This window comes from Podarcis filfolensis, assembly GCF_964270895.1.
Source record: "Podarcis filfolensis genome assembly, chromosome: 9".
NCBI classification, from domain to species: domain Eukaryota; kingdom Metazoa; phylum Chordata; class Lepidosauria; order Squamata; family Lacertidae; genus Podarcis; species Podarcis filfolensis.
This window is the reverse complement of record NC_139610.1, coordinates 10,548,088-10,566,164: the sequence shown is the minus strand read 5'-3', so window position 1 is coordinate 10,566,164 and position 18,077 is coordinate 10,548,088. Positions and strand designations below refer to the sequence as shown.

Below are 18,077 nucleotides of genomic sequence, written 5' to 3'. Positions count from 1 at the left end.
TTACTTCCAGTGTCGCCACTCACTGTAACTATGTGTAATCTTATATCTAGACTTTTGGTGATACAGATTTGGGGGGGGGGTATCAGGTAATGTGATGGCCCCATGTTATAGCTGAATTCTGGTCAATAACACTCTTCCTGGTTTACTTTCTCTCCATTCTTCTGCTCCTCCAATTCCAATTTTTGATCTGCTGGCTTCCTTAATCATTTAAAGGTCAAGTGGGGCACATTCCGTGTCTTACGCTTACAGAGAAGGCAGACTGATAAAGTGGTGGTACATCCAATGGCATCTAGTTTAGACCTAATTTACAGTCCTACGCATGTTTACTCACAAGTAAGTCTGGTTTCGGTGTTCGGTTGCGCCAGAAGCGGCTAAGTCATGCTGGCCATATGCTGGACATAAAAACTGTCTGCGGACAAACGCCGGCTCCCTCGGCCTGTAAAGCGAGATGAGCGCCGCAACCCCAGAGTCGTCTGCGACTAGACTTAACTATCAGGGGTCCTTTACCTTTTTAAGTCCCCCTGTGCTCTTACTGTGCTTATAGCAGCAGCCTTCAGTTTCAAAAACATTGGCTTGTTTATCTGAGAGCAGCACAGTTGATGCTATTCATTGCAGAGGCTCTTATGAGTATCAGTTGTGCTTCCTTGTTGGGACTTAATTCTTTGCTATCAAAAACCCTAGGGAGCTTTCCTGTTTGTTTTTGATTGCCACTTGCACAGGTTATAGCATTTGCAGCTATATTCATTTAGCTGCTGGTTGAAACCAGTACGTGGCCCCATAAATTTGCACTTGCATCTACCGTATTTTTTGCTAAATAAGACTCACTTTTTCCCTCCTAAAAAGTAATGGGAAATGTGTGTGCGTCTTATGGAGCGAATGCAGGCTGCACAGCTATCCCAGAAGCCAGAACAGGGAGAGGGATCGCTACTTTCACTGCGCAGCAATCCCTCTTGCTGTTCTGGCTTCTGAGATTCAGAATATTTTTTTTTCTTGTTTTCCTCCTCCAAAAACTAGGTGCGTCTTGTGGTCTGGTGCGTCTTGTAGAGCGAAAAATACGGTGTATATTTTTCAGTTGCAGAAAACAGTCAGTGCCAGTGGTAATGAAGTCTGGCCATCTGGGTACAAGAGTGTCTATTCCCCTTATCACTTGTGGTATATAATTGCAGGGGGTTGGACTAGATGACCCAGGTACCCTTTCCAACTCCATGATAACCACCTTTGAACATGGAAGTGCACCACAGTGGATCTACGTATTATTTTTACATGCCAGCTTCCCAACGTCCCGTTGCAACCTAAGCCCTGTTCCGGCATTCGTGCAATGAAGTCTTTCTCCCAGTGGAAGTTAAATGGCTACAAGGGAGAGATCCTTGTACTTGTAAAACCTTCCTGCACACTTTATAGCTTGCACTGGGAATTACAGCAGGCTCTCTGTCGCAGGGCTTTGTCCTCCAGTGTGCGGTGGGAGTGTGGATGCAATGAAGATAGTGTGTCCAGCTCAAGGGGAAAGCTTTAGCCTGCTCCACCTTAACCTTCCTAGTGTTGCTGAATGCCCCCCATTATTTCTCCCATAAAACAAGTAGCTGCCATTCTCTTTCACGGGGGGGATAAGCTCTTCATACTGGGACATGGATACTATGAGGACATTGAGTGTTCACTCAGCGGGGGGGGGGGGGTGGCTGTGGGGTGAATATTGCCATTCATGATAGAAAAAAATAAAATCCAGTTTCAAAGGTTCGGTCCAGTTCAACCAAGAAAGAGACAGAACCCAGCATAGGGCTGCAGTTATCAGGCTTCAGCTGTAAAATGAAATACCGTAAGTCTAGTCTTACGATTCTGAATAGGGATCTGCTATGTAAAGTTCTTCTTGGCTTTTTGTTTCTTCCTCTCACTAGGACTCGTTTTTCATTTTTATCAGTTCTGGAGGCTCTCAGAAATTAAGACTCCTTTCATAAGTTCAGGTGTCTCTTTAAAGCTTTTCTTTTAAGGATTCCCTCGCATCCTTCTGCAAAAGGCAATGGACACTGTAATGTCGGGGGGAAACCCCAAATGTTACATTTTAAGACTCTTTTACGTTAAAAATGTGTTTGATAAATCATTCAACCGTGCAAATTTTCAGTGGTCATGGAAACAACCTCTTTTTGAAGGAAAAAACAATCTTTTGGTAGTGGAGGCTAATTTTATGCACAGGGCATTTTATATAATTCACCAGAAGTTTTTTTTTAAGTCAAGAGCTCTCAAGAATGTATTTTAATAAATCGGGTGGAAATCATGTTTTTTAAAAACCTTAAATAAATTAATTGCTTTATAAAATTCTGCTGCTGGTTAATAATTTCCTTTAAAAATGTGTATTCTATTTATTTGCAGGCCTTGCTTTCATTGCAACCCTGTCATCAAGTAATATATATATTTTGTCAATTGTAATAAAGACATTTCCTAATATATTTATCTATATTTTGTGTTGTTTTTACTTCATTTTTATAACATGACTGTGACTCACTTGGTCTTAAACTCTGGTGCATGGCAGCTGCTGGTGTACTTTGAAGTGCTTTGTACAGCTTCAGTACAAATAACAAGGGGAGAGTATTATGAGCTGGGTATACGTGTTCTCTTTGACATTTATTCTACATGCTGAAGCATCAACCCAATTTTTAGTTGCCCTCAGCTCTCACTTGGTATATAGTTTGACTGCAGGATTCTGGCCACAAAAGATCCAGGCAATAGTGGGATTTTAATTCAGAACATATCCAAGCATCCTCACATATTTAGAATAATGTGGTGGTTCTGTTAAAAAATATATAGAAAGAAATTTAAGCCACAATCACTTAGAACAAAGTTTAAGAAGCGGTGTCAGGTTATGTGTGTATTTGTCAGATCACTGGTCAAATGTTTTAAGAGATAAGCACGTACAGCAGTACATTCTAAAGTTCATATTTTTCCCAGTTTGCTTGTCCTTGAATTTGTCACTGGAAAAACTCGTTGATTTTTTTTAAAAAAACAAACAAACCTAGATTTTGCCCTCTGAACGCTTGTCAGAAACCTTTTTTTCAGAACTGCAAAAACAAAACAACTTCTGGAATGAAAAAATGTATTTTGCTCTATTTTATTAGTTCAGTACTCTCAACAGCTGCACAAAACTACATTGCTGTGCTTCTGTAGCATAGTTCATGGCATCTTTGTCACTCTTGAAAACATGCAGAAAGAGATCCCCCTTCATTTATCAACATTGCACAAACAGCATTACACAATTTAACCAGAAGTGATTCAAATCACACTTTTCCAAATATTTATTCAGTGACGAAGAAAAAGTCAGGAATGTTTTTGGAAACACTTGCTTCAAATATAAACAGTGTGACACAGCTACAGGACTGTGGATAACTCAAACCAGCTAAGAAGCTTAAAAAGAGTTAGGAAGTAAAACCTGCAAATATAAGCAGAATAAAATAATGGATCTGAAGTTTTAAAATAGAAATAACACACAAACTCCTACCTGAGCTCTGGGGGAGAAAGCTGTTATCACTCTCTGCCAGCCCATCCTCAAACAGTTGAAAGCGAAGTATTTTCTTTATGCGTTTCAGGTATATAGGAAAACAGAGCACACCATCTTAGTTGGAGACATTTATTTTTACCGTTTGTTCCTCCAGCTTTCTTGTTCTTGATATTTCCCCGCTAAGAGATATGGCACACAATAAGCAGGGTTGTTCAAGATTTCAGTAGCGAAGCGTACAGTCCTCCTTACTATATCAAGGATAAACTTTAGAGCTGGCAGGGGGGAGCAAGCCTGAACCTTTAAATCATACGCCGCTACTTTTTATTATTAATCTGCTTACGGAACGGAGCACTACGACAGAGCAAAAGGCGTATCTTACACTTTCTCAAAAGAACCAGAAGGCTTTCCTACGGTTTAGCAGCAACGCCATGCGAGCTGCTGCTTGCCTCTTTGGTCGTGAGCATTTTCTTCCTCTTCTCCTTAATCTCGGGGAACTGTCTTTCCCACAGGTTTTTGGTGCCCGTTCCGACGACACAGCAAGCCAGCCGCTTGCCCGCGTTGCCGTTCTCCAAACTGGCCTTGTTGTTCCCTTTCCCCAGGTCGTCTTCTTGCTCGTGGATCACAACCGATCTCCCTATGATGCTGTACGGGCCAAACAGGGTGGCCACGAGATTGGCCTTATATTTTTTAATCTTGCCTTCCTTAGAGTAGAAGTTCCCAAAGTCCCCAGGGTGACGAGGGTGGTTTTCCTTGAAGGGATTGTAGTGTCCGCCTGCGGAGTCGCAGCCATCGCTGAGGTCTCCGTATTGGTGGATATGAATCGCTCTCCCGGATAAGTTGGCGCCTGCCGGAAAGCCATCCAAGTTGAAAATAGCCTCCAATTTCCCATTGGGGTAGGCCTGCCTGAACAAAACGTGTCCTGTAACCTGCGGCTTGTCTGCACCTACTTTAGGGCTGGGTTTCACCAAGCAGGAGGCATAAGCAGTCCGGTTGGAGGCCACGATATCCTCGTACAGCTGCGGATAGAGCAAACTCAGCCACAGGTCGTTGACTTTTTTCTGCATGTCCTGGAGTGCGTTTTCTTCATTCGGCTGGGCATCAGTTGCACATAGGGCCACGCCGGTGGCGAGAAACAGCAGCGAGAACATGGCGGAGTTACGCGGAACCTGCAAAGGGCTACGAAAATAATGCAGAGAAAAGTGGCATCAACGGCTTTGGTAAGAGCACCAAAACCAAAGGGAAAATATTAATAGCATTTTATAACATTGTGCTGAGGAGGGCAACCAAGATGGTCAAGGGTCTGGAAACCAAGCCTTAAGAGAAATGGTGGAGGGAATTGGCCGTGTTTAGTGTGGTAAAGAGGAAACATGATGGCCATCTTCAGATATCTAAAGGGCTGTAGCATGGAAGATGGAGCAAGCTTGTTTTCCCTTGCTCTGGAGCTGGGGTAGACAACCTAAGGCCCGTGGGCTGGATGCGGCCCAGTCGCCTTCTCAGTTGGGCCCATGGACAGTCCGGGAATCAGCGTGTTTTTACATGAGTAGAATGTATGTTTTTATTTAAAATGCATCTCTGGGTTATTTGTGGGGCATAGGAATTCATCCCCCCCCCCAAAAAAATATAGACTGGCCCACCACATGGTCTGAGGGATGGTGGACCGGCCCACAGCTGAAAAAGGTTGCTGACCTCTGCTCTGGAGGATAGGACTCAAACCAAGAATCTGAAGAAGTGTGCGTGCACACGAAAGGTCATACCAGTAACAAACTTAGTTGGTCTCTAAGGTGCTACTCTAAGGTGGGACGTGGATGGCGCTGTGGGTTAAACCACAGAGCCTAGGACTCTAGTGCAAGTAGATAAATAGGTACCACTCCGGTGGGAAGGTAAATGGCGTTTCTGTGCGCTGCTCTGGTTCGCCAGAAGCGGCTTAGTCATGCTGGCCACATGACCCGGAAGCTGTAAGCCGGCTCCCTCGGCCAGTAAAGCGAGATGAGCGCCGCAACCCCAGAGTCAGCCACGACTGGACGTAATGGTCAGGGGTCCCTTTACCTTTAAGGTGCTACTGGAAGGAATTTTTTAGTTTTGTTTCAACAATGGAATCAAACTACAAGAAAGGAGATCCCGACTAAACATTAGGAGGAACTTTCTGACAGTAGGAGCTGTTTGACAGTGGAACAGACTCCCACAAGAGTGGGAGTCTGGAGGTTTTTAAGCAGAGATTGTTTAGCCATCTGTCACGTAGAATCTAGTTGAGATTCCTGCATTGCAAAGGGTTGGGACTAGATGATCCTTAGAGTCCCTTCCAACTCTACCATTCTATGGTTCTATGAAACTATTTCACATATGCGATCTCAGTCCTTAGAAGGCTATTACACAGGTGATGTTACCACTCCTCTACTGCGGTAAAGGAGACTGCACCTTGTTTAGGGACACCTAGACCAGGGGTCAGCAAACTTTTTCAGCAGGGGGCCGGTCCACTGTCCCTCAGGCCCTCAGACCACAAATAACCCAGAGATGTATTTTAAATAAAAGGACACATTCTACTCATGTAAAAACACCAGGTAGGCCCCACAAATAACCTAGAGATGCATTTTAAATAAAAGGACACATTCTATTCATGTAAAAACATGCTGATTTCCGGACCGTTCACGGACCGGATTTAGAAGACGATTGGGCCGGATCCGGCCCCCGGGCCTTAGTTTGCCTACCCATGACCTAGACAATAATATTAATGACTCAGGTGAGATTTGAACTTGGAAGATTTTCTGGTTCACCGCTCAGCATTTTAGAGCTGCCTTTGGGCGATCTCAAGAATGTCATGTTTATGTTACAGGAACAGGGTGTTCTGGTTTTTAAACAGGGGTGAGGTATTTAAAAAACCCCAATTGTTTCTCAAATTCAGATCCCTCAGCCCCACAGCAGAAAACATATTAGGTGGCTACGTTATGCCCGTATCGTTTCTGAGGTAATAACAAAAGTATTCATTAGACCCAATCTCCATTCTTCCCTCATCTTGCCTGATTGGATCCTTCACCACCTTTCTATAGCAGCTTAGTTACAGGATATATTTGGTTGTAAAATTTATCACCACCTGATTGATTCCTGCATTGCAGGGGGGGTTGGACTAGATGACCCTCGGGACCCAATCCAACGCTACAATTCTATGATTCTCTGACATGGAACTAGCAATGTCCCATATATAAATATTTTAAACACACACACACACACACACACACACACACACAAGCCCTCTTGAATATGGCTGGGAAAATATCACAGCACTGGATCACCCCTTTTCCTCAGCATTCCCCAAAACGGCATTGGTTTTCCCAAAAGTTGAAAAAAAGAAGTCAAGACTTTCCCAGTGGGATTTAATACACAGTGAAGACAGACAAACAGACTAAGTGCAAATGAAGTAGTCTGATCATGTGTTTGCTGCCTTCAAAGCTACTTGCCTTTATAGGCAGAGAATATATGTTCGTTACACTAACGCTGTGTTCATGTTATCGGCTTAAAATACAGCTGGAACTCTCTTTTTCTCGATTCAGATTGAAGCTGGTTTTGGTGGGGAAACTCATAAAAACTCAGTGTTTCATAAGAAATGATAGAATAGAGTCTGAATCGAATGCAAACTGCTTCCCAAACCAGTGGTGGATGGGAGTGTGTACACAGCCTAAGAATGCATGTCTGTTTTCATCCTCAGCCGGTTCTAAAAGTAATTGCAATCATCCTACCTTCAGCGCAGGATTCCTTCTGCAAAGATTTGTTTTCCCAAAACACTTTCCAGTTGGGTGCAGTCTCTTTCTGCAAAGGGTGACAAGCAAGCAAGCCAGGCAGCTGTTGAGTTAGTGCTTCTGAGCTCTGCTTGTTTGTGTAAAAGTTAGGTAATAGTAGCTCAGGGGAGTGGCTAGGACAAAAAATGAGGAGAGGAGGGGGAAATGTCGTCTAAAATCCATCTAGAGGCAAAGCCTGCAGATTATTCAAAGAAAAAGAAACGCCTTAAAATTAATATTTCATTGCTTCATGCACTAGAGGAAATAAGCTTCAACATGAAGTGACAGAGGAAAAATATTTAAATAAGGCTTTGTTTAGTCAATTTGCTGATGAGTTCATACAGAATCTGTCAACTAGGCGGTAATATTTTTCCTGTTGTTAAGCCTCCTTGGAATCCGCTTTTAAGACACGTCTTAGCAATGAAACTTGATTTACCTATCCAAATTGCTGTAATTATAAAAAATCAACCAAAGTAACTAGGTTTTGAAAGCTTTATGTGATAACTTTTCTTGTTGGGGAGGAGGGTTGTGTTATTATTTGAAGAGACAATTTTGAACACTGGGGGAGTTGGTCTAGAAACTAAAACTTCGCCTCTCCATTGGTGGTTCTTGGGAGAGTTGTCTTAATGCCAAGATCTTTCAGAGCTGACAAGCCAGATTGTAGGATATTTATGGAGATTTGATGTCCCAGCACAAAAAAAGGGTAATAGATTCTGTACACTGATACTTCATGGTGTGCAAAATTCTTGGGCCGGGAAACACCTAGCAGTGATTGGCTCGGCTGCCTGCCATTCACAGACAGTCTGTCAGCCATAGATCTGCAGCCATTGGCTGAATTGCTCTCTCCCCCTTTTAGGGTAAAGGTAAAGGGACCCTTGACCATTAGGTCCAGTCGTGACCGACTCTGGGGTTGCGGCACTCATCTCGCTTTACTGGCCGAGGGAGCCGGCGTACAGCTTCCGGGTCATGTGGCCAGCATGACTCAGCCGCTTCTGGTGAACCAGAGCAGCACATGGAAACGCCGTTTACCTTCCCGCCAGAGTGGTACCTATTTATCTACTTGCATGTTGACGTGCTTTTGAACTGCTAGGTTGGCAGGAGCAGGGACAAAGCAATGGGAGCTCACCCCGTCATGGATTTGAACCTCCGACCTTTCGATCGGCAAATCCTAGGCTCTGTGGTTTAACCCACAGCGCCACCCATGTCCCCTCCCCCTTTTAGGGTACCATAATTGCTTGCTTTTGAGTGAGGTCAGACTCTGTTCCTGCCATTGACAGAGCTGCCTGGATGCTAGAGAGTTGCATCCAGGGAAGGAGTCAGGACCAGAAAGTAGCAGACCAAGGGATCAGGGAACTCTGGTGTGTCTGAGCTAGGAAAGAAGGATTAGGAATCCTCCAGAAGGTTCAAGAGAAGAAGAGGGAGAGAAAAGAAGGGAGAGAAGATGGAATTAGTGTAGGAAAGCAGGTGCTATTTCCAAAAGTATTGGAAAGGGAATCAGTTACCCACTAGGGGAGAGTGGTTATGTAAGCTTTCAGAATACTTAGAATTAGCCAAACTGACAGACATAATAAGACAAAAACCAAAAAGTGAAGAAAAAAAAGAATGGGAGTGCCTAAATGAATATCTTAAAAGTCAAGGTCCGAGGACAGAAATCTGGCTGAGTCAGGAATAACCTTGTGAAGTGAAAGGATAAGAAAGAGGGATTTATATTTAGATGTTAGGATAGAGATGATAAGGAAAACGGGAAGACACAATAAAGGAGGTTCTGTGGGATTGGTGGAAGTCAATGTTTGTTTTTCTTTTTAGTGTTTATATTATTAACTTGTAAGATATGGATTTGTGGTTTTTTGGGGGGAGGGTTGAATGTTAGTTTTTGTGTTTTGTGTATTGTTATTTTTCGATATCTTTTGTGTTGTTGTTGGGTGGAAAAATACTAATAAAATTTATATATTAAAAAGAAAAGAAAAGCAAGTGCTCAGAAGTAAGGAATACATACTAAAATAACCATTCATTTATACATAAGAGAGCCATTTGTAAATGATAGCAGGTGAATTTTTAAGGCCACTGCTCCGCCTATTCTTTTTGTTCACCAACATTCTGCTCCACTGTAAAGAACTGCTTAACTCTCCTTGCTAATGTTCCTCTGTGTTATTTTTTCCTTCCAGCAAATCCCTTTTTCTAGAGTGTATCTCCCTCCCTAAATAATGGTGCACATTCAGCATCTATTTTAATTTGAGGTTTCGCATAAACTCCCCTCCGCATGCATGTAGTCTTTCAAGTATTTTGTGACTGCTTTTCTCTTGCAGCAGATTGCCTTGTTTCTTATTTGGGTTCCATTAGATACTGTCAGGCCTTCAGAACATGTAGCCTCTCTCTCTTCCCCCGCTTCCGTGGCTCCTTTTAAAATGTAAAAACTAGACATGTTAACCACAAGTACACAATTAATCTGGCATCTGATCAGATGTTTGGAAGCTGTGGCTGGATGGTTACGTGGGAGCCGGTTGAAGTTAAATCCTTCGAAGACAGAGGTCCTTGGCTAGGTCGGGATGATATGGGATTGCGGGGGGGGGGGGAAACTCCCATCTCTTAAAGGTAAAGGGACCCCTGACCATTAGGTCCCATCGTGACTGACTCTGGGGTTGCAGTGCTCATCTTGCTTTACTGGCCGATGGAGCCGGCGTACAGCTTCGGGGTCATGTGGCCGGCATGACTAAGCCGCTTCTGGCAAACCAGAGCAGCGCACGGAAACGCCGTTTACCTTCCCACCAGAGCGGTACCTATTTATCTACTTGCACTTTGACGGTTGGCAGGAGCTGGGACTGAGCAATGGGAGCTCACCCCATCGCGGAGATTTGAACCGCCGACCTTCTGATCGACAAGTCCTAGGCTCTGTGGTTTAACCCACAGCGCCACCTGCATCATCTTTTGCAGGGGTGCTGTTAGTGCCAGCACCGTCCGTTAAGAGTTTGGGTGTAATCTTCGACACCTCCCTTTCCATGGAGGCGCAGATTACAGCTATAACAAAGGCGGCATTTTTTCATCTCTGCCAAGCTAAGCAGTTGGCTCCTTACCTCTCTCGCCCTGACCTAGCCACTGTGATCCATGCGACGGTCACCTCCAGACTGGATTATTGTAACTCGCTCTACGTGGGGCTGCCCTTGAGACTGACCCAGAAACTCCAGTGGGTGAAGAATGCCGCGGCGAGACGCCTTACGGGGTCCTCGCTGCGGGATCACATTCACCCAGTGCTATACCAGCTGCACCGGCTGGGTACAGGATCAGGTTTAAGGTGCTGGTTTTAACCTTTAAAGCCCTATACGGTAAGACCCTCATACCTACAGGACCGCCTCTCCTGGTATGTCCCACGGAGGATCTTACAGTCTGCAAACAAAAACATCTTGGAGGTCCCGGGCCACAGAGAGGTTAGGCTGGCCTCAACCAGAGCCAGGGCTTTTTCAGCTGTGGCTCCGATATGGTGGAACGCTCTGTCACAAGAGACTAGGGCTCTGCAGGACTTGACATCTTTCCGCAGGGCCTGCAAGACAGAGCTGTTCCACCAGGCCTTTTGCCAAGGCACAGTCTGACCCCCTCCTTTGGTAATTTCTTCACAGAACTCTAGCCCAATGGTTGCCATCAATTTGATTTGAAATGATTTTATAATGAATTGATTTTAGAATGCTGTATTATTTTACTGTTGTTAGTTACTCTGAGCCCAGCTTCGGCTGGGGAGGGCAGGATATAAATAAAATTTTATTGTTTTATTATTATTATTATTATTATTATTATTATTATTATTATTATTTAGTTTGGCTGCATTGCAATGTGCTGTGTGTGGTGGCAAAGTGAGGAACTGTGTGAGCGGTGCATCGATCTTTGCAGATGCTTGTAAAACATATGCGAGTGCATATCTACGTAGGGTTGCCACATTTCAAAAAGTGAAAATCCAGACACAAACGTTTGCCCAGCTTTTTGGGGCAAAGTTTTTGAGCTTTGAAGTTTTTGAGCTACAGTGGTACCTCGGGTTAAGTACTTAATTCGTTCCCGAGGTCCATTCTTAACCTGAAACTGTTCTTAACCTGAAGCACCAGCTAATGGGGCCTCCCACTGCCGCCGCGCTGCCGGAGCACGATTTCTGTTCTCATCCTGAAGCAAAGTTCTTAACCCGAGGTACTATTTCTGGGTTAGTGGAGTCTGTAACCTGAAGCGTATGTAACCCGAGGTACCACTGTATTTCTAAGGAAATTCTCCCTAATCTACACTGTCGTCATGGGCTGCCAATACGTCTGGATTTTCCCAGACATTCTAGCAATTTTCTCCCAGACGCCGTTGCCAATGACTGAATCCTGGCTATGTCCGGGAAATTCTGGCCGTATGGCAACCCTATCAGAATGTGAACAGGGAATGTACCGTAGAGTAAAGGCATCTGTGGATATATTAGGGTCTTCACTTAGCATTTATGTTGGTGCTTAAAATGCTTGCTCAATAGCCCTCGCAACAATATATTGTAAGACGGGTGAAGCAGACAGAGAGACAGAAACCTGTTTGGAATGGAAGACTTTCTAGTTCACATTCATTTCAAATGGAAAAAGTCTGAGCAGTCCAGTTCAAAACATTCTTGAAATTCCTCTGCCTGGTAAGGTAAATCTAGGAATGGGCTTCATTAACTACGAACCCCAAACTTTGAGATCCACTCCAAACCTTTTGTAGGGTTTTCAACTATGCAACACTACAAAAGGTTTGCAGGGCACCCCAGATTTTGATAGTTCGTAGATCATGGTGGCTCTAATATTTCCCTAGTCTACAGCCGAGTGCAAGTGAAGTTCAGTGTAAGATCAGATTGACTTGAACTTCTAAATCAGGGAAGAAACTGTCACAGCCCCAAAATTATATTAGGAAAACTTTGGTTTTGTCGTAATTTTTGTTGTTGTTTAGTTGTTTAGTCATGTCTGACTCTTCGTGACCCCATGGACCAGAGCACACCAGGCACTTCTGTCTTCCACTGTCTCCTGCAGTTTGGTCAAACTCATGCTGGTAGCTTCGAGAACACTATCCAACCATCTGTCGTCCCCTTCTCCTTGTGCCCTCCACCTTTCCCAACATCAGGGTCTTTTCCAGGGAGTCTTCTCTTCTCATGAGGTGACCAAAGTATTGGAGCCTTAGCTTCAGGATCTGTCCTTCCAGTGAGCACTCAGGACTGATTTCCTTAAGAATGGAGAGGTTTGATCTTCTTGCAGTCCATGGGACTCTCAAGAGTCTCCTCCAGCACCATAATTCAAAAGCATCAATTCTTTGGCGATCAGCCTTCTTTATGGTCCAGCTCTCACTTCCATACATCACTACCGGGAAAACCATAGCTTTAACTATACGGACCTTTGTTGGCAAGGTGATGTCTCTACTTTTTAAGATGCTGTCTACGTTTGTCACTGCTTTTCTCCCAAGAAGCAAAAAATACAAAAAGAGATCAAAATTATCTCAACTTTCTAAGGGTAGGCTTGTCTAAACAATCATGTTTTAAGCAGGCAGCGATAAAGCATGTTTGCTATTGTTATGCAGTGCTATTTTTATAGAAAAAGATGTGCTGGGACTCACCCTTCTTCTCTTAGAATGGCAATAGTGCCCAACTGGGAGGTGCCGGAATTGAGTTCCAGCTGGAAAAAAACCCCTCGGGTATGTGTATCCTAAAGATGTGGTGGTAAAGCAGCAGTGACTGACCTTTTAGGTGCAGCTGTGTAATGTCCAGAACAGCTCAAATTCATTTGGAAAAAAACCCCCAAATTTGGTGATTCAAATTGCACCCCTCCAATACTTAAAAACAACCCCTAATTTTGCTTCGACATCAGTAGGGTCTGAAACATCAGTGACTAACTAGAAAAGAGTCATTGGGTTTGTTGGTAGATGAAAAACAACATGTGCAGCAGCTATGAAAATGTCAAAGAGCTTGCCTGGAATTTCCTGTAACACCCTTATAAAACTCTGTGCCTTGGCCACATTTTAGAGTACTGTTCATGCTTCTGGTTTCTCCATCTCAAAACAGACACATATCATAGACATTGAATATGTCTGTGGAATCAGTGCCCAAAAGGCAACACCACATGCCATGCACCTTCCCATGGTGCCTACAGCTGCAGGGACTCACCTGTCTTTCTCCTAGCCAATTTGCATGCGAAAGTAATTGCATCAGTTCCTATCTGGGTAGGTGAACTGTGACACAACTTCCAGTAACTTTGAGTAACCACCAGTCGCTAAATACCCTTAAGCAAGAACCTCCAGTTATCAAGCTACAGATATCTAGAGGCAGTGAGGCACTTAACCCAAAAGCATGCTTTCAATAATATTTTTCATCTGCGGTGATTGAAAGACCAGTGAGTGGGTGGGTAGGCAGGTGAGGCAGGGGTCCTGAGTGAGATGCACGGAGTAACTGTTACAGTGGTAGCTCTGCTTACGAACTTAATTGCTAGGTTGGCCGGAGCAGGGACTGAGCAATGGGAGCTCACCCCGTCGTAGGGATTCGAACCGCCGACCTTCTGATTGGCAAGTCCTAGGCTCTGTGGTTTTTAACCCACAGCGCCACCCGCGTCCCAGCTAAAGTGATACCCCAGGTTAAAAACAGTTTCAGATTAAGAACAGACCTCCAGAATGAATTAAGTTCTTAACCCGAGGTACCACTGCAGTAGTAGAAACCTATTAAGTGCATACCCTCCAAGATTTCTCTGATGAAAATTAGAACATCCTATTCCATAATAATAATTTAATTATTTGTACCCTGCCCATCTAACTTGGTTTCCCCAGCCACTCTGGACAGCTTCCAAAGACAAGACAAAACAAAACAAAACAAACATTTAAAAAAACTTTCCTATACAGGACTGCCTTCAGATGTCTTCTAAAGGTTGTATTGTTACTTATCTCCTTGGTTCAGGAGTCATGTAACTCAATACCCTCCTCTGATGACAATATGAACATCCTAAAGAAAAGCGGGAGATTCCAGGATCAAATCAGAAACCGGGATGGCTTCTGTAAATTCAGGACTGTCACTGGAAAATAGGGACACCTGGAGGTGTGTAAGTGGTGTTCAGAAAACACTATAAAAGAACTATCAATATAGGGAAGCTTTTAATGTTTGACGGACTACAGTGGTACCTCTGGATATGAACAGGATCTGTTCTGGAGCCCCGTTCGCATTCTGAAGCGAACGCAACCTGCGTCTGCGCATGCGTGGGTCATGATTCGCCGCTGCCGTGCATGCATGTGACGTCATTTTGACCATCTGCGCATGCCCGAGTGGCGAAAACCGGAAGTAACGGAACACGTTACTTCCGGGTCACAGCAGAGCGCAACCCGAAAGCGCTCAACCTGAAGCAACTTCAACCCAAGGTATTGTATTGTATTTGTGTGCTCTGTTGGAAGCCTCCCAGGGCGGTATAAATAATAAATTGTTATTGTTATTATTGTTATATCAATATGCAGGTAAAATTCAGCCAAATTTAAAAACAGATATGCATAATTATGTTATACGTCCGGACTGCGCCTCACTTCACCAGATGAATGAAATACATATAGCATACAGAATGAGAGAGAGAAATTATTGCAAACAGTAGGTCCCCCAAACTCTGGAATATAGGGGCAACGCTCTGTGACATTCTGTCGATGATTAACTTATTGTTATCTCACATCCATCACATTCCTAACCCTTCTGCTTCCCTTTGAAGTTTATGTCCCTTCAGTTCAACCTTTACCCATTAGAGAAATACTGGACTGCCCTTTCTCACAAAGTAATTTTGGTGATACCTGCCGTACCAACGTTTTTCTCTCTCCCCCTTTCATCTCTGCTCAGCTATGTGTGTGATGTTTTATCACATAAAATTAGAGAGTAGTAGTCAAGACTGCACAGATCAGTGTAAAGGGGGCATCCATCAGCGTAGGTGTTATAGAGACGCACGTACAGTGGTACCTCAGGTTACATACGCTTCAGGTGACATACGCTTCAGCTTACAGACTCCGCTAACCCAGATATAGTGCTTCAGGTTAAGAACTTTGCTTCAGGATGAGAACAGAAATCGTGCTCTGGTAGCGGGAGGCCCCATTAGCTAAAGTGGTGCTTCAGGTTAAGAACAGTTTCAGGTTAAGAACGGACCTCCGAAACGAATTAAGTACTTAACCCGAGGTACCGCTGTACATCTTTCATGAATTACCTAATCGCATGGAAATTAGGTACTTACCTCCACTTACCTCCCAGCCCGCCCTCGCCCAGTGGCAGTCGTGCCCAACAGTTCCGCATTAACAGACAATTGCCCTGGGATGCCTCACCTGACATCTTCCTGACGTTCCTCACTCTCTGCTTTGGGCAAGGAGAAAGCCAGGGCAGCCCACCATCGGTTTGCCCCCCCGGCCTAGCACAGTGCCTTGCTGTTTCTCGCCAGAGTCAGAGAACAATAGGTGCACTATTTACACTCGAACGGCAGGATCTAAATGCTCCAGTGGGGAAAAAATAAACAAGGAAATCCTTGTTCCAGTCCTCAAATCTGCCACATGCTGCAAATGTTTCCACAGAGCAAGTCCCAACAGGAATATAGGAAGCTGCCATATCTGATTCAGGACTGAGTCGAACTCAGTATTTGTCAACAGTGAGTGGCTCTCCCGGGTTCCAGGCACCAGTCTCTCCTGGCCCTGTGTGGAGATGCCACGATCTGGGATCTGGGCTCTGTTGCATGCACTGCTTCCCAAAGTGGTGAAAAGTTCCAAGGGGCAGTTCTTACCTCGCTTTGATGTTCTTTAAAAGGATGGATTAGTAGAGTCTTTTATTATTATTATTATTATTTAAATACATCTTTATTGGTTTAAAATACAATCTTACAATAAAGGTAATACACACACACACACAAACACACACACACTGTATTTTTCGCTCTATAAGACGCACCTTTTCCCCTCCAAAAATTAAGGGGAAATGTGTGTGTGTCTTATGGAGCGAATGCAGGCTCCATGGCTTCAGGGATAGTCGCCCGAAGCCTCCGGAGCACAGCGGTAACTCCCGCTGCGCTCCGGAGGCTTTGCGTTGCTTTCGCTGAAGCCAGGAGAGCAAGAGGGATCGGTGCGCACCGATCCCTCTTGCTCAGCTGGCTTCGCTTCGCTGGAGAGGCGCTGCGCAGCTTTCCCTCTCTGCTCAGCGCCCCTTCAGCGAAGCGGGAGGAGAAATGGAAGGGGCTCAGTTTCTCCTCCCGCTTCGCTGAAGGGGCACTGCGCAGAGGGAGAGATTTTTTTTTTCTTGTTCTCCCCACTAAAACAAGGTGTGTCTTATGGTCGGGTGCATCATAGAGAGCAAAAAATACGGTATATATATTATTATTGCTATTTTTAAAAAGAAAAAAAGTAGGAAATTGTGGTTGTGACCTTGATATACAGCCACCCACAACTGAACCCACAGTCCCATTTCCTGGACTTCCTACATCTGTTTTCATCTGTTTTCAAATGGACATACTGCGGGGTGATGCAGAATTAATCTGCAACGAGCTTTCCCCTGCCCCCTAGAATGAAACCAGCTTCTTAAGAAGTGTTTTTTCAGGGGCAAAAAAATATAAATGCAGTAAATCTAGATTGCATGCAGACCAAAAAAAAACACACAAAAAAAAACACCTCTCCATTGATTCCAGACTAAAAAGGTGTGTTTTTTGTATGTAAAAAGGTAAAGGTAAAGGTACCCCTGCCCGTTCGGGCCAGTCTTGCCAGACTCTAGGGTTGTGCGCTTATCTCACTCTAAAGGCCGGGAGCCAGCGCTGTCCACAGACACTTCCGGGTCAGGTGGCCAAGCTGCATCTGGCAAGCCAGCGCAGCACACGGAACGCTGTTTACCTTCCCGCTGGTAAGCGGTCCCTATTTATCTACTTGCACCCGGAGGTGCTTTCGAACTGCTAGGTTGGCAGGCGCTGGGACCGAACGACGGGAGCTCACCCCGTCACGGGGATTCGAACCGCCGACCATGCGATCGGCAAGTCCTAGGCGCTGAGGTTTTACCCACAACGCCACCCGCGTCCCTTTTTTTGTATGTAGCCTCAGACAAATGTGCACATTAATGTCTGAAGAAACTTTCAATGGGAGTTCTGCTATCAGAACAATATTCACTAGATATATCTTGAAGGCAATTATGCAGTAAGAAAGGGGCATTGTTCCCAGTGTGGAAGAAAACAAATTTTCATAGCAAAGTGGCTTCCCACCTTTTTAAACACTATTCACTCTAATGTGTTGATGTTGCAAGCATAATTTAAACCCTGGGAGACTAATGAAGTTTAGCAGTATGCGTTAATTATTTTTTGTTGTCTTGGTTAACGCAAGGTCCTAAATCCTATTTACAGCCTGAAACTTCAGAGGGTCCAGACCTCTCATGCAACTTTAACATCTTTCGGCTTCACGTGGCTTTCGTAAAGCCTGGGAACATTTATTTAAATCCCCCCGTGGCGTCCGCTTTTTTTTTTTAGATCCAATGTGCAAAGATTCTAAACTGAAGAAATTGCACGTAGCTGATTTTTTAAACTTTTAAATAACATAGCCAACCTTTGGAAAGGCACTGACGGATACATTAGATTTTTATGGGCAGTTCAGTAATTGCATCTGTGTCACACTGTCTCAGTTGGCGCAAGAGCTGAAAACTTGCTGCATGCCCCCTTCCTCTCTTTCCCTGAAATGAGATTTGCAGGAGTTCAGGGCTGCTTTGTTATAGCACCCAGCCTTTTGAATTCCCTGCTCAGGGCAGCATGCCTGGCTAGCTCACGGCTGACCATTAAGAGAATGGCAGGACTCTGAATTTAAGAAAGCTTAGCCATACAGCT

The 18,077-nt window shown here is 44.4% G+C and overlaps 1 protein-coding gene across 1 annotated transcript; it reads right to left on the bottom strand.

The window, feature by feature from the left end:
* Window positions 1–3,084: 3,084 nt before the first annotated feature.
* SOD3 (superoxide dismutase 3) lies at window positions 3,085–7,378 on the bottom strand. Its single transcript, XM_083630822.1, has 2 exons — window positions 7,219–7,378; window positions 3,085–4,663 (listed from the first exon to the last, which is right to left on the bottom strand). Exon 2 carries the CDS (start codon window positions 4,633–4,635, stop codon window positions 3,895–3,897), a length of 741 nt encoding a protein of 246 aa, XP_083486948.1. The 5' UTR covers window positions 4,636–4,663; window positions 7,219–7,378; the 3' UTR covers window positions 3,085–3,894.
* Between the last annotated feature and the right edge of the window lie 10,699 nt (window positions 7,379–18,077).